This window comes from Balearica regulorum, chromosome 1, assembly GCF_011004875.1.
Source record: "Balearica regulorum gibbericeps isolate bBalReg1 chromosome 1, bBalReg1.pri, whole genome shotgun sequence".
NCBI lineage: Eukaryota > Metazoa > Chordata > Aves > Gruiformes > Gruidae > Balearica > Balearica regulorum.
In genome coordinates this window covers 87,702,231-87,729,487 of record NC_046184.1, presented here as the reverse complement: position 1 = coordinate 87,729,487, position 27,257 = coordinate 87,702,231, and the positions used below count along the sequence as shown (strand labels likewise).

Here is a 27,257-nt window from a genome sequence, read left to right as displayed (position 1 = left end):
ATCAGGGCCAGAGTTCACTACTGTTTGATTGTTTTTACATTTGCTGTATGCTTTGCATCTCACAGGGAACGTCAACCGTACCTGGAACCTGCAGCGGACGAAGAACCTTCAAGTGACGATTGTGCCCTCTATTAAAAGTCAGTGTCTTTGTGCAGAGCAATGCAGCTTTATGGGCGGACTTGGCAGTCCTGCAAAGGAGGGTATGGCTGGGCTGGCAGCCCTCTGATGGAATAGTGCAGACAGCACCAGCAGAGGAGTCAAAACTGTTGCAGCTCTAGTCCCTTCCAGGAGGTGTTGTGTGGTACAGGGGGGTTGCACAGGCACACTATCTAGCACTGGGGTGAAGACATGGGGGGAGACCTTGCAACAGGTTCTGGCAATTCCCCTTGAAGAAAGGAGATGAGTCTTGAAGGACTGTTTGGGGCTGGGCACTGTCACCAGATGTTATTGGGAAGAGCAGGACAGGAGTGCTGGTTGCTGCTCTGTGAGCTGACCGATGCCTTCTCTTTCCTCAGAGTCCATTTATGTCCAGGCCATGTTCTTCAGCTTCCTGAGCTTCCTCTCCTTTTACCTGGGCTCAGTGGTAGTTGCTTTTGTGCACTATATCAGGTGAGTTGAGGGTTTTTACAAGAACCGCCTTTCTGTTTCTCTTCTTCCTCAGAGATGTCTCACACTGCAGTGAATTCAGGGCAAGTGAGGTGGCAAACATCTGAATGGAGCAGCCAAACAAGTCCATGACTATACTCAGTGGGCTCCTACTGATCATCAGCCAGAAAACTTTTCTTCCTCTGCTGTGGGGATCATGGCAATGATGAAAATCTAAGGCTTTGCCCTCTAGTTTTTGTAGTGACCCTACCCCAGGTTTCCTTATATGAGGACATAGGGTGGCAGGTGGGAATTGTGATGGGGCCAGTCTGGGATATGGGATACCAGAGCATCAGCGAAAACAAGGTGTTTCCCACAGTGCTAGACTGAGTACTGCAAAAAGTGGCAGTGACAGAAACAGGGCTTTGGAGTCCTGAGAATGACGGTTTCCTTGCTGACCTGCCTCCCCTGCCGCAGACATTGAAGTCTTGGCTTGCGTTGAAGGGAATATCTGCGTCTGAAGTTGGGCACAGCTACCATGACAAGTTGCTCTTGGAGGGGGTGGGTGGGGGTGTCAAAACCCTTTCCAGTTGCTCACTGAAGGTGATCTTGAAGTCCTCTTGAGTGAGACCAGGACTGGAGAGGCAGGAAGGGGACAGCAGCCTAAAAAGGAGGAAAGATTTGCTCCTGTAGGGTGGATGACTGCTGCACAGGATGAGAGCCTTGGTGGGGTAGTGGGCAGGTGCTCTTAAGGTGCTGGGGTTGGTGGCATTTGTTGGGATCCATCACTGCTGCCTGTGTAGGCAGTGACAATGGTTAAGTGATTCCTTTGTCCAAAACATGTAGGTTTGAGAATAGGGAGGCCCCTTCAACACCCCTTCCTGCCCTATTGGGCAAAGGTTGGGGTGAGAAGAGCCATATAAAGCATTCAGCAAATAGCATGTTAGTTTTGTGGGAACCACACTTAGCAGCCAGCTCCTCAGGATGAATGCAGCAGAGTTTTCAGCTGCTTCAGAAGAAGGGATCTTAAAAGGTTGGTGCTCTGAAACAAAACAATTTTAAGATGGGAGCATGGCTTAACTTCAAGACACATCAATGAAACATTTCATTTGAACAATTGAATGAAATTACTTCAGTGTGTTTTTTGCTGTTTTTTCTTTGTGAGCATATTTTTTTTTCTTACCCTCCCTAGCTTGGCATCTGCATTGAAGGAGGTGATATTGCCTTCTTAAGCACCATGCTGATGTATGCTTCTAGCTCTTGCTGCCCTTTCAGTAGATTCTTAGGTGCTTGGTCCCCTGAGCAGGGGAGTTTGGTTTGGGTAAGTGATCTGAGAGTCCCTCCCAGTGTGCAGTGCAGGATGGGATGGTCATGTAACTGGTTGCCCTGCCTCTGGTGGCTAATTGAGGGAGTAAAAAAACCAAAACCCTCTGTTGCTTTGGAAATCTGACAGGTGGATAGCAAGCAGTCATGGCTGAGCCATGCCTAGTCCAAACAGTATTTTGTTTTTCTTTCTTTTCATAGGGTTTCTGTTTGCTCGTTTTTTAGAGCTTGCACCATGTTTACCTGTTGGTGTCCTAGATAATCCTACTATGGTTGGCAGGTGATGGAGTTTGTTGGCTATCTCATGGGTGCTGCTGTTCTTTTTCAGGGTTCGGAGGAAGGCTTTGGCTGGGAGATTGAGTCCTGAGGATGGTAAGGTCTCTTTTTTGTTGTGTGACAGCTTTAAGTAAACAGCACAGGTCCCAGGCCAGGCAAGGGACAGACTGTCAGTCAAGTACCTTCTGTCCCTTCAAGCCTCCTTCCCTGTACGTGTACCACGTAGTCTCTGGTGCTGATGAAAGATGTTAGGGCTTCCTCTCTGCCCTCACAAGAGAGAGCGTTTAAAGCAGGCTCCCCTGAACGTGGTCCTGACCCCTGCCCCGAGGACCTGGCTTTGAGGAGTGGAGGAAGGGCAAGCCTTGACTAGACCTGGCTATAGGCTATCATTACTGCTGCCAGGTCTGTTCATTTCTAAATAAGGTACTTTAAGGATAAGAGCTGGCAAACTGAAAGATTTCTTCTGTCTGGTTTAAGCATGAGGTCTCCAATTTTTAAATTTAATTTAAATTTTAATTTGTTTTTAAGTGGGAGTTGCAGACAACCAAGTGAATGAATGACTAACACAGGTAGTGATGTTGGTGTTATTTGCTTTGGTATTAGATTCAGTTTTCTTCATGCTCCACCCACATTTCAACATACTGCAGATTTCTGCTTTATAAAAACAGCTGCATCTAAGAGGCTACCAGTGAAAGATGGAAATTTTTGTCATGTGGATGGGGGGGCACTGGGAGTTTCTGCTTTCTGGAGAAGTTTGTGGGGTTGGCCGTTTCATTTTGATTAAATATTTAGTGCCTGCAAAGTAGTTCAAAGGATTGGTCTGAGAATAAAGGCATCGTCATTTGTACCTCTCTCCTGGGGAAAGGGAGGACGTTCTGTTTTGGCAGCATTGAAAGGTTCTTGGTATGTTGCTTTTTTAATCCCCAGCTTCTTCAGTCTCTCCAGTCTGCTACATACCATGAGATAAGCATACTAGTTTAACTGAGCTATGCTTAAAGGATCAGCAGTGGAACTTCACTTTGACCTAGCCTTACTTGGATTAATATTTCTGCCAAGGACCTGGGGACATTTGGCTTCTCAGGAGTGGCTTCTTCAGCCACTGAGATACACGTAGACATCCCTGTGTGTGGAACATGTGTGAAAGGGTTTTCTTCACAACCATATGTCAACCAACAGCAGGTCTTAGGGCACTGGAGAAATGGGAAGGGCCTGTGTGTGTGTGTGCGGGGGGGGGGGGGTAGTTTGAGGAAGCTGAAGGGACCTGTCTGAGGCCCTGGAAGAACTCCAGGGTGGTGACAAAGGATCACTGAGGCAAGGAGGCACAGTCTCAGCTGAGTGAGACCAGAAACCTCAGGGAGTGCTGCTAGTGCTGCAGCTGAGGGTTCAAGTGCTGAAGGCAACTTAGAAGCTGCTTTCCAAGCTGCCCTGGCAAGAGGTGGAAGTTAAATTCTGGTGCTTGGGAAGTTCCTGAAGAAGATGCAGAGCACAGATGGTGCACTTAGCGTGGACCTGGAGGGCAGAGAATGGGGTTCCTAGGCAGGGAGGATTGTTGAACAGAGTATCCTTGCGAAAGGACAGAGGAGCACAGTTCCTTCAGAGTTTACAGATTTCCTCCTAGAGGCACCTGCTCCTTCTGTGATCTGTCATCTCCCTTGTACTCTATGCCACCTTCAGAGAGTCCTTTCACCACGTCCTACCTTCATGGTGTTTTTTTCTCCAGGGTATGTGTGTCTGACTGATGCCTATAAAATGGTAACTAGCATCTTCCCTGTCATAGAATCATAGAATAGTTTGGGTTGGAAAGGACCTTAAAAGATCATCTAGTCCAACCCCCCTGCCATGGGCAGGGACATCTTCAACTAGATCAGGTTGCTTAGAGCCCTGTCCAACCTGACCTTAAATGTTTCCAGGATGGGGCATCTACCGCCTCTCTGGGCAGCCTGTTCCAGTGTCTCGCCACCCTCATCAACCTGCCTTATATGTAGTCTGAATCTACCTTCTTTTAGTTTAAAACCATTAGCCCTTGTCCTATTGCAACAGGCGCTACTAAAAAGTCTGTCCCCATCTTTCTTATAAAGCCTCCTTTAAGTATTGAAGGGCTGCAGTAAGGTCTAATTGGAGCCTTCTCTTCTTCAGACTGGACAACCTCAACTCTCTCAGCTTTTCTTCACAGGAGAGGTGTTCCATCTGTCCTCTAGATCACCCAGGGCATACTAGCTTTCTCTGTTTTTTTTTTTTCTTCTCTTCCCACCCATTGGAATTTCTCTTCCTCCAAAGTACCTCTGGGTCTTGCCTTCTCCATTACTCACCTTTCCTTTCCTGTCCCCACAAAGGAAGTGTGGATGGAGGTGCTCAGCAATCTGTCTCTGCCTGTTGTCTTTAAATATCCTACAACTCCATGTGGCCCTTTGCTCCTGTCACTCATCTTATACCTGACTTCTGTGTTTAACTTTTTTTTTTTTCCAATCCTGTGGAACACTTCCCATTCCACATCATTGCTGTCTGGTGGAGGCAATAGCTGGAGGAACCACACCTTGTGCGGTACATTTACTTTGCTGACTCACTCGCACACTGGGAAGTGGGACTGAAATTAATGGGTGAGCTGGGCCTGGTGCAGCTGTTAAAGACTAGGCAGAGTGCCTCTTCTCCCTGGCCTCCCTGCTTTGGTCAGATTTAAATCTTCCCTTGGTTACTTGGGAGAGAAGGTTGACAAGTCACTTGAGAGCATAAAGCCTGGCGTAAAATAGGGAGGGAACGTCCCTGTGGGACAGGACTGATGGGAGAAGGAAGTGTGCATGTGCCTTGGTGCCATGAACATGGGGAAATGCTTCTCTTGCCCTCCTCCCCATGATCTGGATTTCCAAATGACTTCAAAGCAACAGGAAAACTGCCACAAGAGAAGGAGGGTTGCACAGCAGATGAAGAGTAGAAGGTGGATCTTGCTCCTGCAGCAACCTACGAAAACATCCTGCTAATCCCAGCTCAGGGCTGAAGCAGTGTCATGTGAGGGGCTGCAGTGAGCCAGAGCTTTCCCTCTGGTGCTCAGCCCATGCCATGTTGTCCACTTCAGACGCTCCTCCAAGCTGTTCGTTGCCTTGTTAGAGGGATGAGACAGGAGGGTAGAGAAGCTGAAATGGAGACCAGGTCTTAACCCACAGCCCAACAAGCACAGTGAATGTGTCAAAGGAAAGCAGTAATTTGGACTTGAAACATCAAATGTCTCTGCTGTATGGGTGCTCCCCTGCCTAGGAATCAGGCTCAGGCAGGGAAAAGTTTTGGGGCTCTTTATATATATGACTAATGGAAATGGCATAAAACCTACACAATGTGTTACAGAAGTGTCCAGAATTGCTAGCTGGAAAGGGAAGTCTGCCTGTGCCTGTCAGTTTGGGACAGATCAGGCACTGGGAAGCCAGGCCATTGCCAGGCTGTACTAAGGTTGTTTGACTTTAAATACTATCCCATGTCCTGTGTTCCTTTGCTGCTGACTGGCCACGTGATGTTGTTATGAGGATGAAGCTTTAAAAGCAGCTGGACCTATCTTGTGGTTTGCCACCACTGGAAGGTGTGGTCCTGCTCCACCTGCTCTTGCTCCCTCCCTTTTGGGGAGATGGGTGTCTGATGCCCCCTGTGAAGGGGTTCAGCTGGCTATGTTTCCTGATGTGTTTGTTTGCTGTAAGTTCAGCAGCTGAGCCCAACCAAAAAGGATCAAACAAGTACCAGGCAAAAAAAGAGAATGTGAAGCCAGGTGGGGAAAGTCCCAGGGCAACCCAACTGGGAGGTGCAGCCCTCTTTGCTTCAAATGTGTGGGTGGGAGACTGGGACTTCCCAGCCCTCAAAGGCTTGCCCCCCTTGTTATCAGCTCACGATTGTGACCGCTTTTTTGCATAGGGCACTCTTGCTTTCTCCTTGCTTGGTTAAAACTATGTAGCAGCTGTCTTGCCAAAGGCTATCTGTGACTCTTCCAGGGACAACTGGAGGTAGCAGTATTTCAGTAGATCAATGTGTGAGGAGGGGAAGGAGAAGAATTAGAAATTCATAAGGGTTCTCTGAATATCATGAGATTTGCTCTAGAATTTGCCGAGTCTTGTAGCCCCATAGTGTAATCCCTACATGGTGCTGGAGGGACCCTCATGCTTTTCTGAGTCAAACTGGCAGCCTGTGTGGGGAGATTGGAGAGTTTGCTTCACATTGCAAGGCAAGGGTTTCCCTTTTGCACAGCATGTTCTAGAGGATGACTGCCATCTGTTTGAAGAAATGCTGCTTTTCCCAAGCCCCTCCAGCTCTTCAAGCTGTTTGTGTTCACCTCAGATGTGTTTTGAAGCACTGATATGAAACTAACTGTCCCTTTTGGGTGTGTTTCCATCGTAGGATCTGGGATTATGACGTCTTCGCATCCCATCACAGCCAGCACCCCTGAAGGAAGCAGCTATGGTGCTATTGGTACAGTATCTTCCAGAACTGGGGGCACATGGAGGATTTTACCTGAGGCAGGGGAAGGCGCTTTAAGATGTTTTAAAGCCTGAAGGAAACAAAGCTGCAAGCTGCTTTAGGAGCAGCTTGCAACTACTTGAAAAAAAAAAATAAAAAATTGCAGCTTGGGACGTTCAGATTGCACTTTAGGGCAAAACATCTACATCAAAAGGATGGCAAATCTCTGGAAGATGTGCCCAGAGAGACTCTGTCATTGGGAATGTTCATCTCAGCTAGACAAAGCCACATTCACCTGATAAGTGTTGGTAACAATGCTGCTCCAGGCAGGAAGTTGATTAGAGACTGACAAAGGTCCCTTCCAACCAAGCTTCTAGGAGGCTCTTATTTGCTCATCAGGTCTGCTGTTAGACCAGAGCATGCATTTCACTAGAAGGGCAAGACAGAATCAGAGCTTTTCACAGTACAGAGGTTTCATTAGGGGAGAAATAATGTCATGGTGTAAACAGGTGAACCATACCCTGGCAGCAGAGGAGGAAAAAACCAAACCTCCCAAGGGTCCTGCTAATCTGAGATGATGGGAAATGCCTTCCTTTGCCAGAATATTTCTTAGTTTCCTTACGATAGTTTTTCCCCCTGTGAAGGGATTGGTATTGAATAGCTCAGTGTTGTGGACTGTTGGGCATAATCCTGGAATTTGATAGCTTGAGGACCCAGGTTGCAGGGTGAGGTGGTGCAGGTCCGGGGCAGTGTGAGGCAGCTGCTCAAATGAGAGAGGAGAGCAGGGCTGTGTAATTTTTGGTCCCAGCTCAGGATGTGTTGACTCACTGTGGTGTAATGACAGCCCTGATGCTCCAGATGTCGCCCAGTTGTTGGACTGTGAAGGTGTAATATTTCTGAACGCCTGACAAGAAACACAGAACTGATATTTCATGAGGTTTTGGAAAAATTCAGGAGGATTTAAGTCCTGGAATAGAGTTGAGGGTTTCAGCACCACCCGACCCCCAATTCTCAAGGAAATGCCTTAAAAGCATTTGAGAAATGAGAAAGAAACTTGTCCTGCTCGTGCTGGTATGGGCAGTGGGCTGGCTGGGAGCTTGGCCAGCCTGTGGGAAGTGCAGGCAGGTCCTGCTGACCTGCAGGTGATCGATACTGTGCATGCAATGGGAGCAAAGCTGATGTCCTGCCTGCTTTGAAAAATTTACTTTCGCCCTCTTTGTCTTTTTGTTCTACAATATTTTTAGAAAAGCTTATATATAAGGCTTATATATAATCTGGAGATTAGCTACGTCAGCCTGTTTCTGACCCCTGAACGGTCAGTCTGATGCTTTCAGTAGAGCTTTCTGGCTTGTCTCAGGCTTCCAGATTTCAGAGGCCAGGCTAGTAAAGAGTAGAGAATGTTAGAGATTAAATGTAATAGAATAAAAGCAGGGGAAAAAACAAAATGGTGCAGAGGGGTCCTTGAAAGTGCTTTTAGCTGATATCTGAGACTTTTAGGAATGTTTGTGATCATGGAAAACTTGTTCCCTGAAATGGCCATATCAACTTGTCCCAGCAGATTGTGGCTGATATCTGGGACAGCTTGCTTGTTGCACAGAAGGATTTAGCGTTTGCCCTGCCTGTTTCCTTCTCCCTGCTCTGCTCCAGATGAGTCAAGCTCCAGTGGTGGACGTCAGTTGTCTTCCCCTGAGCGCGGGCTGCCAGCTGGTTCTGACACAGACAGCTCTGTGGAGGAGGAGAGCGACTTCGACACCATGCCAGAAATTGAAAGTGATAAGAATGTCATCCGCACTAAGGTACAGCTGTGATGTTGGGCCATGGACACATCTGGACCAGGACCAGCACTAGTCACTTGCCAGGGTTTTTAAGTTTCCACTTCCCTTCTAGATGGATTGAATCTAACAAAGCTGAATGTGCTTCTTCATGCTTTTTCAGAGTCTGGAAAGTTTTCCTACTGTATTAAGTGTGCTGCTGAAATGAGTGATTTAATATGGAAAATCAGAATGTATTAGGGACTTTTGAGAAAGGAGGAAGAAGTCCAGAGTGTCCCAGGAAGTTCAAGGAGGTGGGACAGCACAGGGAGAAAATAATGTGCAACAGTAGGTAGTACAAGTAGTGTGACTGTCATGGATGTACAGAGGGGCATTAAGCTAGCAGCTATCAAACTGCTTCCTTTTGTCACCCTGCACTGCTTCGTGTGGTCAGAGCCATTCGTTCCTGGAGGTCAGAGAGTTTTGCAGAACTCATTCCCCACAGAATCAAGGGACACAATGAGCAAGCTGTGTAAAAAAAAAAAAAAAAAAAAAAAAAAAAAAAAAAGGGGGGGGGGGCACCAAGCTGCATATTGTTCAAATACATCAAGATCTTCTACTGTCTTCTGTAGTCTTCATTAGTTCTTTTCTGTTTTCTTCCCTCTTTCCCCACCCACTGATGTTTTAGGTGTTCCTTTATCTATCAGACTTGTCCAGGAAGGACCGAAGGATTGTCAGCAAAAAATACAAAATCTATTTCTGGTAAGGAAAAGGCAAACTGGTAAGGTCCCCAGTCTCTGGACTCAGTCTCTGGTTGTGGAGTCTGTCCACATGCCCTTCTTCTGAACAACACTTCAGGCCTGAGGATATTCTTTGGGCCATCCTTTTACATGTTCTGACCCTGTTCCAACCAGTAACTGCAGATCCTACATACCTCCAAATAAGGATATTTGTGGACCAGTGCACACATGATCCTGGCGATGGATTCTGGTTTGCATAATTGCTTTAAAGTGTGGTAACAACTGGTGTGCTGGAACATACTGAGGAAGGGGAGAAATTGACACTCAAACGCATGAGTGTGTGGTCAACATCCTGACTTTTCTTGTGCTCTTAGCATTTGCCTCCTGTTTGCGTTAGCACGTTTTCTCTTCTGCTTCAGGAGATCATAACCAGAGGTACAGAGCTCTGGCTGGGAGAATTGGGTCTGTGTCCTTAGGCACTGAGGCATACACATTCCTCTGCAAGCACCGTGGGGCTCTGTCCTGGGTGTGCACCAATTGTTTTAGTGTGTGTAACTGCTGCTACTGTCTCTTCCCTGCAGGAACATCATCACCATTGCAGTGTTTTACGCCCTGCCGGTCATCCAGCTTGTCATCACTTATCAGACGGTGCGTTGGGCTCTGTGTGGCTGTCCCCGTGCTTGGGTACTCTTGCCTTTAAACCTGCTCTGCGGTTGCGTGGTGTAAGAATGATAGTCGCAGGGAAACTGGGATCACCCAGGAATCCTGCTCTGTTTGAGGGGTGGTGTACCTTAGCTGGTCTCTCTGCACCACGTGTTGAGTATTGCTACAGGCTTGGCTCGTTGAGCTTGCAGTTCTGCCGTTTTTGCTTGGGAAACGGGAGTATGGCTGTTTTCCTGCTCATCTGATGTCTCATTTGGGGCCTGTTTCATTTTAGAGGCAGGAGGAACCTGCTGTTATCTCTAAAAGACAACTGAAAGCAAGTAGGGTTTGCTGTGATATGAGTGATTTTTTTAAAATTTTTCCCCTCCTCCCTTCTCCCCTCCCTGCCCATGCTATTCTGCTGTTATTCAGATATCTGCAAGCAGATCTATTAGTGGTGGGGTTGACAGCATGCATATATGTTTCCTCTGGAGACTGTTGACAAATTTGTGGCCTGTGGCAACATCTTGTCCCCGCTCTAAAATCTTCACTTGCAGATGTCAGTACTCCCTTGCGCCAGAGCCAGGCTGTGTCCTGGTACACCTTGTGTACATTCAGTGTTTGCATGAAGCAAACCCCGCAGAACAGGGAGGATTTGCTAATACGAAGTCTCCCATCTCCTCTCTGTCCAGGTAGTGAACGTGACAGGCAATCAGGACATCTGCTACTACAACTTTCTGTGTGCTCATCCCCTTGGGGTGCTGAGGTGAGTGAGCCCTGCGAACACTGCATTATTGTCTCATGCTTCCTGAGTGTTTGTGCTGTGCCCACAGCACAAGGATTTTATCCTTGCCAGACTCACAGTAACTGTGTTAAGACTGCTGAGAATTTAGGACTCCAAGTTTTCTGTTTTACTCAGCAGTGGCTTTTTGCTGCAGTGAGACGTGCACCCAGGAACAAATGGCACCTGGGTTCCCCTAGCAAACCTACGGCACAGCAATGAAGTGCTCCCTTGCTCTTTTGGACACTTCCACTTGTATCTGAGGAATAGCAGCTCTGCAAAGAAGTTCAGATTGGTCGTTTCAGAGCAGCATTTCTCTGAACTAATGTGGGAATGCAAAAAAAAGCCCAGAGTTGGGAATCTTGCACAGGAAGTGTTGAATCCATTGGGGCAGGTGAACTACTCAACCTAAAATTGTCATCCAGGGTGTAAAACAGGCAGGCATTTGGCAGCTGCTAAGGTGGAGGATGGTGGTGGAGGAGTGAAATGGCCCAGGGTTCACCTTCCTGCTGCTGTGCTGCCTTTGTCTTAAGTCTTTTATTTCCCTGCAGTGCCTTCAACAACATCCTCAGCAATGTGGGCCACATGCTGCTGGGCTTTCTCTTCCTCCTCATTGTGTTGCGCAGGGACATTCTCCACCGTCGGGCCATGGAGATGAAAGATGTCTATACCCTGGTAGGAAGCATGGTTGCATGGGGCTGAGTGGAGGGAGGAAAGACAAGGAGAACTTGAAAAACAGTGATACACAGTGGGTTTCCTTTTGCCTTCCTTGCTGGAGGATTGACTCTTCCTCTTTTTTACCTCCCCTGAAAAAGGGTCTAGGTGGGATGCTTACATTCTTGTACACCCCAGTACTTTGCTGCTTACAGTAGGTTCATACTGCTGTGGTGACCCAGCCTGGGCTTGTGAAGACAAGGAGATGAGTAGAGAAATTACTCCCATGGCTGTGGCTCTTTCTCCAGCACTCACTGTGGAGGAACTAGGACAGTAGGAATGTCCCGAGATGCTCTTATTTATAGTGACGTTTGATTTGTCTTACACAATCAAGAGTTCCCTCTTGGCACTCTTGCTAACAAGAGGGAATAGAGCTGCCTACAGTGCTCTCTCAATTTTGGGCAATGCAGTGCACTGCACTGGTGACTGAAGGACATGTGTAGGGGTTAGGAGGGCTGAAGTGATGGAGAGTGGAAGCTCACTTGTCCTCAGGACAGTGAGGGTACCTACTGTGCACCTCTGCTTTCTTCCAGGACTATGGGATCCCAAAGCATTTTGGTCTCTTCTATGCTATGGGCATCGCTCTGATGATGGAAGGTGTGCTCAGTGCCTGTTATCACGTTTGCCCTAATTACTCTAATTTCCAGTTTGGTAAGCTGAGTTTCCTTTCTCCTTTTGAGCTGGAGGTAGGATTTGCCATGCTCTGTCTCCTGCTGAGTTGCTGGCATTTCCCATCCCTGTACCCTTGCAAACCTCCCTGGAGTCTGCCTGTTCCAGGGGCTCAGTGAGGAGGCAGTGAGGCTTTGGATGCTGGGGACTAACGCATTTCAGCCTCCTCTCTAGACCTTGGGACTCTGGTATTGCACTGCTGGCAAGATCTCCCTTTGCTTTTGCAGCTTGGTGTTTGAAGATAGTAAGTACACAGCCTGATGGCAGAGTGCTCAAGCCTAGGGAGCCTCTGTCTGCCATCTCAGTGGAAAATTTCCTCTGTAGGATCCTTTGCCTTCCTGGGGAAGAGAAGGCTCAGGCAGGATCTTGACTATATGCATAAATACCCAGTGAGAGGGAATGAAGATGAGTCTTCTCAGTGGTGCCTAGTGATAAAAAAAGAGGCAATGAACGCAAATTAAAACACAGGAAGCTCCATCTGAACACAGGAAACATGTTTAGGTGTTTTTGGTTTTTTTTCCTTCCTCCTTTGAGGGTGGTCAAAGACTGAACAGGTTGCCCAGAGAGGTTGTGAAGTCTTCTGTGGACATATTCAAAGCCTGACTGGGCATGGTCCTGAACAACTCCCTCATAGCTGACCCTGCCTGAGCCAGGGTGGTTGGACCAGACAACCTGCAGATGTCCCTTCTAACCTTAACCATGCTGTGATTCCCTGCCTGTTTCTGTGCTGCACTGTGGGCACTTATTTTCTGAGCCCCTTTAGTTTTTGTTGCCCCAGAGCATGGTAGATGTGTTGCAAGGTGGCAAAGCACAAAGTGGTCTACAATGTAGTGCAGCATCAGGGATTTGTGCCTGCCAGCCTTGGATTTAGCCCTGCTGCTGCACTTCGTGTGCACTCTCAGCAGCTTTCTCAGCCTACTGGCAGTACCTGTTTTCACTGTTTCTGTTGTGCTCTGTCCATAGACACCTCCTTCATGTACATGATAGCAGGACTCTGCATGCTCAAGCTCTACCAGACCCGGCACCCAGACATCAATGCCAGTGCCTACTCTGCCTATGCCTCGTTTGCCGTGGTCATCTGTCTTGCAGTCCTTGGAGTGGTATGGCTTCTGCTTACCTACCTGCTTCTCTGGGAAGGCGATGGTGTGGCTGGGAACAGAGCTTAACTTGGCAAATGCCTGGGGAGAGCAGCGGGGTAGGATAAGAGTTTGTTAAGCAGCTGCTAGCATTTAAATTCCTAGTGCTCTTGGGTTTTCCTCCTCCCTTCCTCTAGGCTTGCAAGGAGGGGAAGAGCAGAGCAGTTTTCTCTAGGTGGATTCCTTTTTGGGCTTTGCCTACTGCATGCCCTCAAGAGGAGAAATTCACGCATCCAGGTGTCCGTGACTGAGCACTCAGCTGGTCTCCTGTGGGGTGGCTCACCTTGGAGTAGGGAGGTGAGGCTGGCCGAGCTTCCAAGTGTCCTCTACCTAATTGCTTCTGCCTCTTTCTCCCCTTCGGAAAACCCTGTGTTGCTGGGCACAGCTCCTGCAGTTGGCCTTGCTATCTTTGGAGAGGTACAGGGCTAGAAGAATGGCTGGAGGGCTCCCGGGCAAGTTTCTGGAGTACCTGCCTATAGAAGGGCACTGGAGCAGAAGGAGTTGCAAGAGTTGCTCTTGTATACTGACAAGTCAGGCTGGTACAGGGCTTTGCTTGTTTGCTCATAGCATTGCAGGTATTGAGCCAGGCTTGCCTGAATCCCTACTGGTGCTTTACCTTGGAGGTCTCTGCTTCTCTTCTTTTGGAGGACTCTGTTTTGCTTGCCAGTAACTGGGCAAGTGGGCTGTCAGCCCCTCAGGACCACACATACTGCAGTACACCAGTTGATTCTCTGAAGGTCTCTGGGTAGGAGACTGTCTGTGGGATAAGGCATGCCGGAGCAGATGGTGAACTTGGGACTTTCCAAGAATCTCGTGATAGCTGTGGTAGATCTGTACACCCAGGTTCAAAACAGTGGGGTTTTATTATGGGATGCTGTATCTTTTCTTGTGGGATGCTTTGAAGCTGTTGAGTGGAGCTTATAAGCTGCCTGTCTCCCTTGCTACATTCATGTAGAGGTGGCTTTTCAGCTTCCCACACACACAAAAGGAAAAGTTCAGGGAAGTGCTGTGCCCCAGGGGAGGGGAGTACATGGTCACAGCCTGATGGCAGACCTGAGTTTCTAGATTCCTTAATGTATAACTGAAAAATTAACGTTTTAATATAGCGTTAACCTGCATTCGTAGGTTCACTTCCAGATCTTAAATAAATTGAAAGTTTACAATAGGAGCAATTGCTTGCAGAGCAGCTTTGGCCGTTTTGGTCTACTACACTGTGCTTGCTAAAGTAATATTTGGTTTCCTGGCTGCCTTTGTAAAAATCCAGCTCCTGGACAGAGAGCTGCTGCCCACCTCATCAGGGAGAGCTTTGCCTAGCCTAGGAGTCCCTGCATTTCTGCTCCCTGGGCCAGCTGCAGTCCTTCCAAGCTGTCATCCTTGTCTGAAGGGGTGTTCAGAAAGAACGGGCTCCTCTCCAGAAAGGCTGAGCTCCTCTTGCTTCTCTGGACTTCTGTTCGGATTTATAGATCTGTTTTTGGGTTGGAAGATTTGGAGGTTTCTCTTCCATGTTCGGTGAGGTTGTCTAATGCCCCATGGTGATATAGAAGAGAAAAGGATCAGCCTGCTGATAACAGGGCTCAGTTTGCTTTTAATATGTCTGCTTTCAGGTGTTTGGGAAAAATGATGTGTGGTTTTGGGTCATTTTCTCAATGATCCATGTTTTGGCCTCTCTGGCTCTCAGCACCCAGATCTACTACATGGGCCGCTTCAAGATCGGTAAGTGCTGTGACTGAACCGTCTTGCTTGAGGGTGTGTAGGTGCCTAGTCCTCACCTGTGTGAGTTACCTATGCAGCACATCTGTGAGGACGGTCCCGTGGCCTGTGCTTGTGTTCTGGGTTATCCTGTCCTCTCATCCATCTGATGCTCTTCCTGGCCTCTGAAGTCCTCGTGCTGCTGCTTCCCAGACCCATGGGAGTCAGCAGGACCTGTCTGCTCTGTGGTGGCAGCAGAGCTGGGTTCTGAGGGAGCCTGCCCGTCAGCTACAGCTTTCCTTAGCACTGTGCTCAGAGCAGTGAGCTACATAAAACCCTGTCACAGGGTAGGGAGGGAGAGGGTCTGGTGGGGAGCCTGGCTCTTGTGCTCTGCTTACATATTTCTCCTTCCTCTTCTGCTTCTGTCTGCCTCAGATGGCCCTGACTCAGGTAACTGTCAGCAGTTCTCATTTTTCTCTGTTGAACTGGTTGAGCAGCTGCATAGCAGCCGGGGGTGTGTGGATGTGTGTGGGGAGGCAGGCTCGTGTGCCACCTGGGGTTGGCTCTTGAGAAGTGAAGTCAGCTTGCCAGCAGCACTGCCAGTCCCCTTCCTTGGCAGGAAGGGGGTGATGTAGCACAGGAGAGCTCTGATCTTGGCGCAAGAGCCTTTTCAAGCTCCACATTTGTTGCTGAAGAGGGATGTGCGTGTGTATGCATGTCCATCCATCCCCACTGCCATCAAAGGGAAGCTTCTGCAATGACTTTGAGAGCAGAGGTGTCTCGAGTGTGCTCTGCCTCTCTAGGTTGTTCTAAGGGCTGAGGGATGAGTTTCTACTGTTTCCCTGCTCTGGCAGCTTTTCGTGGAAGGTGCTTTTCCCCCTTCCTGCATGGACATCTCTCTTCTAGAGATGTGGTTGCAAAGCTGGCCTGTTTATGCATACAGATAGGGCCTTTTTGACTTCTGGGCAGTGCTAGTGTCAAGGGGATTTATTTATTTATTTTAACCTGTTGTTCTGGCAAATGCCATCCACATCCTGTGGTGTGCTCAGCACAGACTGCTCCCAAAGGGCAAAAATTGAATCTGTTGACACCCTGACCACGTGCAGGCTGGGTCCTCCGTTGTCAGCTGGTGGATGTCAGCGTCTTTCCCCTGTAAGCATTTTGGCGCTCACTCTGCTGGCTGTTCTGCCTTTTTGTCCTCTTCTTTGACAGACTTGGGGATATTTCGACGGGCGGCGATGGTGCTGTACACAGACTGTATCCAGCAGTGCAGTCGACCAATGTACATGGTAGGTGATTTCTCATCTCAGCACCTCTCTGAGCAATTGCTCACTTTCTAGGCAATGTGCAGAGGAAAGACGTGTGGCTATATGGAAGAAGTGATGCTTCCTGCTTCCCTTCTTTACCTTTCCCTGAAAATGTTTGCGTAAGTGTAGATCTCCGCTGGAGTGGCTTGCCCCCAGCTCCAGGTCTCCTCTGATCTCAGGCTTGGTGAATAAAACATCAGAGCAAAGTTGATACAAGCCTGACAGAATTTGCCTTTGTTCTTGCTCTGTGGGAACATCAGTTTAAAGGAAGGGGTATAAGGGTCTGTGAAACGCAGCCTATCTAGGGAAGGCAGTGACTGTTTTTGACTCTGTGGCTTAAGCAATGGCTATTGCTATTTCTACCCCACCTCAGTGCAGACAGCAAAAAAGTAAGAAATGTTAGCTGTTACCTCGTGTTCCACTGACTACTTTCTTCTTGGCACAGAGTGCTTATTAGGGCTTGAAGCCAAATTAAGTTTTTATCCATGAGCATCTTCCCACCAGCCCCCCCATATCTGAGTAAGTGTCACACTGAGTTTTGTAGGCACACTCAGTGCACTCAGGCATAAGGTAACCTTGGTTGGCCTGAAATAGCTACATCACAAAAGCAGCTGTAAGCATAAACGCATGTGCCCCGCAGATGTAACCCTTCTGCCTGCTGTAGTTACAGTGCTTCCCTAGCTAATGGTGGAAAAAGCTTCTGTGGATATGGGTGGGAGGGTATCCAAAGCTTCCCCTGCTGCCTCTTTCAAGCATGTCCTTTCTCTGTCCAGTATTTTTTTTCTATAAAAGGGTGGGAAGGAAGGAATCTAACTAGAAAAACAGCAGAACTAGTCAAAAGTATTTGCAGAATATCCTGAGGATGATCCTTAAGTGCTGGGCTTGTCCTTTTTTAGCTGTTTAGTCTCCTTTTTGCAATGCTTTCTTGAAATTTGTGAGGGCCAGACCAGTTTCCATCTGGCAAAAGCTCTCACAGAGTGAACTTCAGAGCCAGGTGCACGTGTGTTTGCAGGAAGCAGACTCCAAATCATCACATAATGATATGCTGCATATCTGAGGCAGAGGCCTCTTTTTGCATTTACTTCTGCTTTCATGTGATCATCAGTATCTTCTCCTCAGGACAGGATGGTGCTGCTCATTGTTGGAAACCTGGTCAACTGGTCCTTGTGAGTAGTGGGGTGTGGGTGTCTTGTGTGCTTGTGCACGTGGGTAGTGGGATTCAGTGTTGACACACAGGTGGCCTGAAGTGGTGGGGAAACGCAGCAGTGTCTGTGCCATAGTCCGGTGCTGGGGCCTTTCCGACGTGTTTTGGCAAGGAGCTGGGTCTGATGAGAGCCGCGTGGTAGGCAGGTCTATAGAATGTAGTGCAGCACTACAGAGCTACATGAGGTATCCCTAAGCATTTCAACTGCTGCTGTCTCATGGTTTGCATCTAAGCAAGCTTGCCTAGGGCTGGCTTGGTACTGTGGTGTCGCGTTATGCTGTACACATGCTTCCCAGCTAGCTGGGAGGTCACTGGCACAGCCAAGGTGCAGGAGACTTGACAGACGCTTGTTAGTCACAGAGCCTGGCTTAGCAGTAACTGCATGGATGGAGGGATCGGCTCTTGGATGAGATGTGAAATCATTGCCCTGGGCTCTTGCCTTTCACTAACGCTGCTTCTCAGGGACATGCCTTCTGCTAAATATACAGATCTGAGGCCAGCTCCTACTGAATGAGATACATTTGGCCATGGGTTGGAAGGAACTCGGGGCTCTTGCCTGTCTTTGGGAGTCTCTGGTTGCTCTCAGTGGCTGACTGTGGCCGAGTTTGCTCTGCTTTGCTTCTCAGCAGCGAACAGAGGTGAACAATGCATTTCCTCCAGGGAACTGGGAGGCTGTGGCAGCATTGCCATATCTAGTGGTCTGGGGGGGGGGGAACAGCAGGTGGTGGTCAGTTTGAGGATGTACCCTGTTCTCAGTGAAAGAAGCTGTCTAATGTCCTTTCCTCCCTCTCTCCCAGTGCTATCTTTGGGCTGGTGTATCGGCCCAGAGACTTCGCATCCTACATACTCGGGATCTTTATCTGTAACCTGTTGCTGTATCTGGCTTTCTATATCATCATGAAGGTAAAGGCGGTAGCTGTAGCTGTTCCCTGGGGTGTCTGTCTCCAAAGGGGAAGGGATGGGCTGCTGCTTTTTTGGCTGCAGTCTGGGTTCCTGTGATGCCGCAGAGGGATGCGGAGGGGCATTGTGGGGCTCAGGGTGGGACAAGGTGTTGGTGTTGGGGAGAGATGCTGTGTTGCCATCATGGGGGTTGCTGGGCTGTGCCTCCCTGGGGTGGGCAGCCCTTTGTGGGTGGTCCAGGCTGGCATGTCAGCGCTATGCATGGTTCCAGCCTCTGGGAAGAACCTGGGGCATGTTGTGAGATTACGTCCCTGTCTGCAGCTCCGCAGCTCTGAGAAGCTCCTGCCCATCCCCCTGTTCTGCATTGTGGCCACAGCAGTGGTGTGGGCGGCCGCCCTCTACTTCTTCTTCCAGACCCTCAGCAGTTGGGAGGTAAAGTTTGCCTTTCACTGTCCTTCTGGCAATCTCTGTTTGTTGTCATCTTTCCCTCTTGTTGTTCATTTTACACAAAAAAAATACTCTGGGGAAGAGTCTTGGGCTGCTCATGGAGAGCTGAAAGGGTTTAATTCCTTCAGCAGACTGGGAAGGGAGCAAGAGAAGCTGTGCTGAGCCAAAAATGACTGTATGTATGCAGCTGTGGAGACAGTATTTATGATCCAGGTGATCCAGAGGCCCTCACCAGGGGACAGAGTAGGAGCTGGTGATTTGAAAGCAAAACTGGGCAAATCTTGACTAGTGCTGGATGGAAGATTTCTTCCTGGAGCAGATGGCCAATGGGGAATAACCTGCCTGGGGTTGTGGGGACTTTCCATGGCCTGGGAGGCTCTTAAATCCTAACTGGATGCCTTCTAAGAAGATACTGTATCCATCTCTGGAAGTGAGAGGCTTGCTGCAGGATGGTCTGATGGAGCCTGTGCTATGCAGGACCTCAGATCTGAAGACCAGAGGGGTCACCCCAGCTGTGGGTTGTGGCCCCAGAACCATCTCCAAGTCTGAGTCTGACACTGCATTCCTGCCCTGCTCTCACCACACGTCCAGCCAGCACAGCTTTTTTTCCTGGCTCTCGCATGGAGAGTTAAGACAGGGTGATCTCCAGAGGGCCCAATGTGGCCAGCCAGGGCCCTGTGTGAGTGGATATCGGGTCCTGACACCCTGCCTGCTCCCCTAGGAAACTCCAGCAGAGTCCCGGGAAAAGAACCGGCCGTGCATCCTGCTGGGCTTCTTTGATGACCATGATGTCTGGCACTTCCTCTCTGCAGCTGCCTTGTTCTTCTCCTTTCTGGTGAGTCCTGCTGAGCCTCCCACTCTGCTGTATGACATCACCCTCTCCTCTTCCTCCTTGTCACGCTCTATCTGTATGGAGCTGTGGTTGCCCCAGGACCCCACAAAGTGCCTCAGCTCCTCTGCTTAGCTTTGCCTCCAGACATCCTTCACAGTGGGATGCTCCTTGTCAGTAGGATCAGGCTTTCTTCTTTGGCTTGTTGCTCCCTGTGCCTCCTGACCTCAAATCCCCTCTGGGACTGTGGGTCTCACAGCTGATGTGGGGAAGCTGAGGGGCTGCTGGTGTGACCAACCCTCTTATGGGTGTGTGAGGACCTCCCAGAAAGGGACCCTACTCCCTTTGACCTAGGCAAGTGGGGTCACTAGTGTGGAGCTTAGCTTGCTCCTGGGCTTTCCCCCACTTCCATAGTTGACTCCTGTGCTCCTCTACTTGGTACCTCTTTTCAGGCCTGATGGTCTGTGTGGTGGCCAAGGTGGAGGTGTCCCCTGCGATGGGGTCACAGCATAGTGTTTTGGGGATGTGGAGAGGGAGACCTTAACTCCAGCTGTGCAAGGTGCAAACTGTTTACAAAGGAGCTGCCTGGCTGTGTGCAAAGACTGAGCTGTGGTTAAGCAATTCCCACCCTGCTGCTTCCTGGATGCCTCTTCAGAGGCTAGTGATGAGGGACCAGTTTACAAGCAAGCATCTCCATCACAGTTGGGGCAGGATTACCTGCTCAGCTCCTTGCAGCACTGTAGGCAGAGCTACCTGTCAGCTGTGTTGCCAGAGTGACTTGCTGGAAGTGTTACAGAAACAGTTAATTTGGCACATGGGTTGCTCTGGTGACTGCTGTATGTGCTGGAGATGCGGCCAAGGTGGAGCCCTCATGTGATGAGGTGCTACTGGGAGCTGGTCATTCTCCCCAGCCATGGGCTGGCCAGCGAGACCTGAAGCTGCCTCACGCTTTCCTCCTCAGGTCCTGCTGACCCTGGATGATGACCTGGATGCTGTGCGCAGGGACAAGATCCCGGTGTTCTGAGTCCCCAGGGGATGGGGGCGCAGGGTCGTCCCAAATTGCTCAGCCAAAGGCACCGGGCCACCAGCATCTGTGGGGAATGAGCCTGCTTCTGTGGCTGACAACCCCATGGGAGCAGGGGAGCCGGATCCTACAGCAAGCATGAAAGGGTGCTGTGGCAACTGAGGTGGGACTGGGAGGGAAGATGACATATTTTGCTGCTTTCCCAGCGCACCCTCTGGGGCAGGCATGACCTGGTGGCTGAGGTCAGTGCGCAGCCCTCTGGCTTGTAGGTGCAGCAGGTGCTGGCGCCAGTGAAGAGGGAGGAAACAGGAGCTGTGTGTGAGACCTTTGCTTCCCTTCCTCCCTGCTGATCTGCTCTGCTTCCTCTCCAGTGAGTGGGCTTGAGAAGTGCAACGCAGCTGCTCCTGCTTTGGCAGCCGGTGCCTGTACCCTGTGCGCTGCTGCCCTCGGAGGGTCCCTTTCGGCAGCATGGGGAGAGCGTTTGGTTCCTGACTCGCAGCTGCCGAGTGAGCAAAGGACTCCAAGCTGAGGTGGCAGTGGGGGGGACTGTTTTCTTTTCTTGCTGGAGAGGCTTCTCCTGTAGCTGGTGGGGAGCCGTGGTAACAAGAGAAACAAGTCCAAGGGACTGCAGTGTTGGAGGGAGATGGTGGACTAGAGCTGCCCATGAGTGCTCTGCCAGAGGCAGAACCTCCCGCCTTGCTCTTGCAGCCTCTCTCACTTACACGTAATATTGAACAGCCTCTCTTCTCTCTGGTGGCTCCTACGCAGGTGCTTGTCAGTGTGATGGTCTCCTTCACAGCACCAGAAGTCTGTCCTCAAGCAACCTTAAGAGATGGGTGCGGTGAAGCCACAGCCTTGTTCCTTGGCAGCTCCTTGGCTCCTGCTGCATGGCCTTGCTAAAGGGGCAGGGTGGAACAGGATGGCTGTCCAGCAGCCTCAGACTTTCTCCTCCCACAAACTTGCTTTGGGCAAACTTGGCAAAACAGGTTCCCTTAAGGGCTGGGGGTGTGGAGGAGGTTTTGGGGCAGTTGGAGTTGGGCTCTTTAGCTAAAGATCTGGACCAAACTTCTTTCCTCTCCAACTCTTCTGCATCTGAAGTAAGTTTTAAAATGGCTTCTGCATTCTTCCTGAATTCTCAATTATTTAAAAAACAAAAATAAGGTGTGAGGTACTGCAGGCTTTGCATCAAAAATGTGACTTGTTTTGATAATTTTGAATTAAAAAGTATTCTTTGAGGCCTGCTGTCCTTATTCTTGTCATTGAGTATTTTTCCTTTGGTGTATGAGCATGTATCCAGTGATGCAAAGGCTCCATTCCACTGCTGCTTACCAAAGCAGTAATTTTCTACTCTAAGAAGTATGTGTCTCCTAGAAAGGTTTTGCAGTAGCTGGTTTTTATTTTTTTCTAAGTTGGAGTTTGTCAACATTGTCAATAAAATGAATGTTCTTGGCTCCCTGCTCTGCAGGTTGATCTGAATTCTTCCTGCTCCAGCTCTCTGCAGCAGCAGAGCGAGTGCTTGGGGCAGAGGGGTGCCCAGCTGGTGTCACACAGCTGCTGTTATTCCTAGGACCCTCACAAACAGTTTCCTGAGCATAGGTGCAGATGACCTGCTTGTCCTCTTAACCAAATTGCCTTTATGAGGCTAAATAGAGTAAAGAACAAACACTCTTGTTTGTCGCTGTAGCCCCTTTGGCAGTGTGAAGAGAGGGCTGGAGGAGGAATGACACAGAAGCCTGCCAGCAGCTGTCTTCCTGAGCAGAGCTGCACTTCTATGGAGATGTAGCTAAGCTTCAGGCAGGGCGTGCCAGAACATGAGAGGTGGTGGTGGTCCCTGTGTGCTGCATTTTATTACAGTGCTTTGTGCTTGACTTGCAGGTTTTCCATGCAGATGGAGTTGTAAATATTCAGTGATGCTAGAAATAGGAGTAGGTTTCTCAGGCTTATTGTGAAGCATGAGCTTCTCTTCTGTAACAGCGTCAGCATGGGCTGCAGGGAAGGAGATGGCACTTGCTTTTGTCTGAGTAGCACCAGCAGAGGAGTATCGGGCTGAAGATAGTCCACATTTTCCATTCAGCGGCCTTGCAACCTTGCCATATATTCTTGGTCTGTCTAAAATGGCAGAATCCAACAGTAGCAACTTGCCTGCGACTTCCTTTTTCTTCCCATAAGGAGAGACTGCCAGGATGTCCAAGGTGCAAAAAGCCCCCAGCTCCTTACTGCTGAATGCAGCAAGACAAAGCTGACTCCTGGTGGAGCCGTGGTGCTCTGTCTTGCCCAGTGTGGTCTTAAAACTTGCTGTGCAGATGGAGCCACCTGGATTTCTGTACCCAGATGTATGAATGTTTGACCTGACAGCTTTTTTGCAGTGTGTGCTCTGTGCTGCCCTGTTCCACCTCCCTGCAAATGCAAGGGCTGCTGTATGAGCCCGAGTGCTGCACTTCCAGTTCTCTACACAGTGAAACCAAAATTTGTTGTAATGGTATCTAGGGTGTGCAGGATGTGCTCTTTCCAGAGCTCTACTTCGAGGGCAGGTGGTAACAGGCAGTGAGAGCACTGCTGCCAGCACTGTCCATTCCATCCCTTCTCTAGTCCTGGCCCTGGTAGCAGGAGCAGAGGTCTGAGGCACAGCTGCATGGTGGCACCTGGAAGCTGCATGCATTGCTGCAGCAGTAGATCTGTTGGGAGGTGATGGTCATGTCATTTGCTCCTGAGGTGAGCAAGTGAGGCAGTGCTTTGGGGCCAGGATGGGCAGAGGTAGCAGGAGAAGGTGAGAAAATTTCCTGATGGAGTCCTCGCCATGGGCCTTGCATGAACAGTCTTGCTCCAGCAAGTGCCTGGAGAAGTTCAGGTCAAGCCCCCTGTGTATCTTCAGGGTGGCTTACAAGGTTTTGTGTGGGGAGGTGCTTGCAGGACTGCAGTGCTGTGGTGGGCAGGGTAAATCCTGGGGTGCTGAGGGCATGTGGGGCTTGAACACAGCCTGCCAGCACCAGCGGGTTGAGCACCAACTCCCATGAAGTGCTAAACCAAAAGAAGCCTCCACTTGAGGCAAGGCTTGCCTTTCTCCTCTGGGACCTGGAGGGAGATGGGTAGATCTTGTCTAAGGTGGGAGCTTGTCAAGGTTGCAGTCTATGCTGGGGTGATTAAAGGTGCTTGAAGTGCAGATATTGACCTGCTGTTGCCTGAGGCTCAATGCTTAGAGCATCTGCCTCCTGCAGGAACCTCACCAGCCTTTATTCTTTTAACCGCCCCATTTCTCTGGTGTCCATGTTGCAATCACACCATGCAGCTGCAATTGCACCACACAAAGCACTCCAGAGTCCATGGAAAGTTGTTTGGGGTTTTTTTTTTTTTGTATGAAGTGGGCAAGTCTGGCCAGAGACCCCAGCGTGGTTTCTTACAAGAATTAGCAAATGCTGCCCCCACTCAGTCCCCTTGAGCCAGAGAGATGGGGAGAAGAGAGACACTAATTCAAAACCCAAAATCCTGGGAAGTGGTCAGAACTGGTGTAGGTATTCTGGGAGGAGTGACACTTGGAGGTTCTGGTGTTGAATCCTGCTGTTTGAGTCTAACAGCAAGTCCTCTCTGCTCACTGTGCTGCCTTCACACCCTGCTCAGTCAGGTGTGGGATGGGCTCTTGCCTTGCAGGACAGCCCTTACTCTGTGTTTAGGTGTGGAGAAGGAAGAGCAGCTTTTCCTCTTGTACAAGTATGTTCTGCTCTTTGTTGTATTTTGCTGTCTGCAGAGTAAAGGATACAGGACAAGGCATTGGGGTAGTGTGAATATCGCTTCTGTGCCAGACTGAAGGACTTGTATGCCCCAAAGATTGTCCAGGTTTGGAGAAACATTTTAATAAAATATATTCCTTCTCCCCATGTCTTCCATAGCCTGCAGTCTCAGACCTTCTTCCAAGCTTGTATTTGTTCCTAGCCAGGAAGCTGGTTATCTCTAAATAGGAATGTGAGAAAAAACTCATGCTGAACAGCAGTTGGAAGGCTCAACATAGGAGGTAAAGAGCAACATATGGGCTCACTGAGCTAAGCAGAGATGACCACAGTATGCTAATGGCAAGGTGGCAGTAGCAGTGAGGGAGAAGGGTGCAGACAAGCAGAAAAAGGTAAGAGAATTAAATTAAATACAAGGAAAGGTACTTCAAGCCTAAGAGAGTGGGAGGAAAGTTTGGAATTGTCTCTGTACTGCTTCTGTGCCTCCAGCTCGATGCATCAGTTTTTAAAATTTCTGCTTAGCTTTGCCCTGCCTGCTGGTTTCTGTTGGTACGTCCATTCTCCTGCCCAGCCTGGCCCAGGTCCCTTGGTGGCTCTGGCTGGGCAGCTCTGCATCTCCCAGCTGTCCCAGTTGAGCTCAGCTGATGCAGCCCTCAGCACCTGAAATGCAGCTTGTGCCTTCATCCTGCTGCCCTTCACAGGGTCACTGCCCTCAGGGAAGGAAGAACTGCCTGGGTGGGTGGGGGACCCATGCTCCCTGATTTGCAGGTGACAAATTGTTGTTGTTTCACCTGTCTCTGTTCATCAAGGGATACGGTGTTAGACAGAGATGTGTAGGGAAACAAGCAGAGTTGCTGATGTGGATTGAGGTGGGGGCCTTTCTGCCACCCATGGACTGGTAGGGGGTGCCTGCTTCCCCCATCAGATGCTCATCCCTCCTATGCTTAGCACAAACAGCTTTAACAACTCCTGAAAGGGAAGCAAACAGTTCACTTTTTCTAGTGAATCCCCTCCTCAGTGAGTTTAAGTGGTTCACTGTGTAGGGTCTGAGGAGCTCGAAGGAAGCAGGAGCTGTCCCGGCTGGAAGTGGCAGCTGCCAGAGTAACTCTCTGTATGTTGTGGAAGCTGTACCTGCCCAGGAACACCTGCCTTAAGCTTAAATACTCAAGCTCATTTTTATAAGCACAGGAGCTAGTAACAGTAGGCTCAGTACAATTTTTGTGTTACACCTCCTGCAGTGCCTCCCCCAGGCCTACACCAGCCTAGGCCTCTAGCATTTTCCCAAGCAAAAGCCAGTGCCGTGCTGCGGTTTGGGTCAAGCGATTTTGGGTGGTGCATGGCCGGAAAGCTGCTACCCCAGTAGCAGTGCGACCTGCCTCTTCCCTCTACTGTGCTCTTTTCTGCAGCTCCTGGGCACCTGAAGGTGTTTCCCCTCTCCCATGGCAGTGCTGACCTAAGCCACAGAGAGGATACAATCATATAATCCCTGTTTTCTCAGGAGATGTAGGTAAAGTTCTTCTGCCCAGTACAACTCAAGGGAGACAGAAATAGCTTTTTGAATAATAAACCCCTCATAGTTTAGGAAAGCTGCTAGGATCGTGTGAGCTGACAGTGTTACAACTACCACCAAAAACCTCTGGGATGGTAGAAGAGCAGCCAAGGCAGGGGCAGCATGCTGCGTTTTGAAATGTGAAGGCAGAGTTTTAGGAGAAATGCTAAAACTTGTCCACAGCTAAATGTAGATTTTTGCGCTTATTAAAACAGTGGCATCTGCGCAGAGCAAAAAGGCTCTTGGGGCAATGGGGGCAAGTTAGCAATGATGGCAACAGGGAGATACTGAGTTTATCCAGTACCTTAACAGGGTGTATTTGAGACAGAGGTATGCTGCCTGTCAGTATGTGCCACCTCTAGCTTAAGGTGGGGGAAGAAACAGCCAGTTTTACTTGTGCTTTTGCACGTGGTTTCCCTCACATTCACGTGCATGTGGCTGTACAAAGTGTTTGCGTGAACCCAGCAGGCCCAAGGGCCCCCAGCAGCTTTTTCAGCCTGGAGGAGGACAAATGGGACCTCACTGCCCCAGAGGTGCAGCTGGGGCCTTGGTGGAAACTGCCCGCAGCCCTGCTCCATCTCCCACAGGTAAGCACTGCACCTGCATCCCTTGTGGTTAGCCGGTGGCCAGGGTCTCGGCCAGGGTCTCAGCCCATCCCTGAAGCTATTCAGATGCCTCCTGTCCTGTTTCCCCTCTACTCTGACAGGAAAGAGCAGGTTGCCAGAGCAGGAAACTCCACCTTTATGCAGTGTGCTGGCAGCACTGAGGTCAGGGGCTGTCGCTCTTGGGCAGTGCTCAGTGCGGTTAACTAGCCCTGCCTGCCAGCTCTCAGGCCTGAACTGCCCTCTCTCAAGGTGGCGAAAGGGGGTGAGAGGAGGTTACTGCGACTGCTCAGAGACCCTCCTTAGTCCTGCACACATCTTCCTCATCTTCTGCTGAACCATGGCCATCTGAACACAGCCACCTCATTAAACTATAGATACTGGCTCTCACTGAAGTAACAAAATAGAAGCTCATCTGTCTTAATACTGAATTTTAATAATAATAATAATTAAAAAAAATCTTCCATAAAGGCATCTTCCACATCCACAAGAATTTTGAGGTTGAAAAGCAAGGTGGCGTGGAGCCCTCAAAAGGATTTCATAGCAATTCTGTCAGCTCCCCCTGTATTACACAGCCTCCCAAAAAGCCTTTACTCACCATCGCAGTGCCTCTGTACTAGTCCCCTCCAAACCACATCCTTTAGATTCAAACTGTGGTAGAAGAACTACCTTAGAGCACTTCACTACCAACATGGCAACACGTGATGAGGAGCATTTTATAGAGCTGAAGTTGTAGCTTAACACAGTGATCGCTGTCACCCATCCAGGGACAGCATCTGCCATGCATTATTTACATACTTCATTATCACTATATATTTGTTCTGGATTACATATTATATATCCAAATAAAGTGGTGCATAACTTCTTTGGTATATGCAGAGAATATACATCAGTGGAGAACTATAATTGTAAATTCCCAGTCTCAAAACAAAACTT

General features: G+C 49.4%; 2 protein-coding genes across 4 annotated transcripts in view; both read left to right on the top strand.

Moving 5' to 3' along the window:
• Positions 1-21,683, top strand: part of SIDT1 (SID1 transmembrane family member 1) — a 47,378-nt gene extending 25,695 nt beyond the window's left edge. Inside the window, exons 8-26 of one of the 3 annotated variants that reach the window (XM_075764644.1) lie at positions 66-137; positions 516-609; positions 2,237-2,280; positions 6,556-6,627; positions 8,263-8,411; positions 9,055-9,128; positions 9,688-9,754; positions 10,441-10,514; positions 11,081-11,204; positions 11,777-11,894; positions 12,876-13,012; positions 14,653-14,761; positions 15,173-15,187; positions 15,950-16,026; positions 17,164-17,210; positions 18,046-18,151; positions 18,470-18,580; positions 19,317-19,430; positions 20,386-21,683. In XM_075764644.1, coding sequence (XP_075620759.1) covers positions 66-137; positions 516-609; positions 2,237-2,280; positions 6,556-6,627; positions 8,263-8,411; positions 9,055-9,128; positions 9,688-9,754; positions 10,441-10,514; positions 11,081-11,204; positions 11,777-11,894; positions 12,876-13,012; positions 14,653-14,761; positions 15,173-15,187; positions 15,950-16,026; positions 17,164-17,210; positions 18,046-18,151; positions 18,470-18,580; positions 19,317-19,430; positions 20,386-20,448 — 1,667 coding nt within the window. In that variant the 3' untranslated portion in view covers positions 20,449-21,683. The remainder of the gene's footprint in view (positions 1-65; positions 138-515; positions 610-2,236; positions 2,281-6,555; positions 6,628-8,262; positions 8,412-9,054; positions 9,129-9,687; positions 9,755-10,440; positions 10,515-11,080; positions 11,205-11,776; positions 11,895-12,875; positions 13,013-14,652; positions 14,762-15,172; positions 15,188-15,949; positions 16,027-17,163; positions 17,211-18,045; positions 18,152-18,469; positions 18,581-19,316; positions 19,431-20,385) is intronic. The other 2 variants (XM_075764636.1, XR_012837451.1) reach the window with 2 other exon arrangements.
• ATP6V1A (ATPase H+ transporting V1 subunit A) overlaps positions 1-27,257 on the top strand; it is a 219,842-nt gene that overhangs the window by 94,008 nt on the left and 98,577 nt on the right. The window lies entirely within an intron of this gene.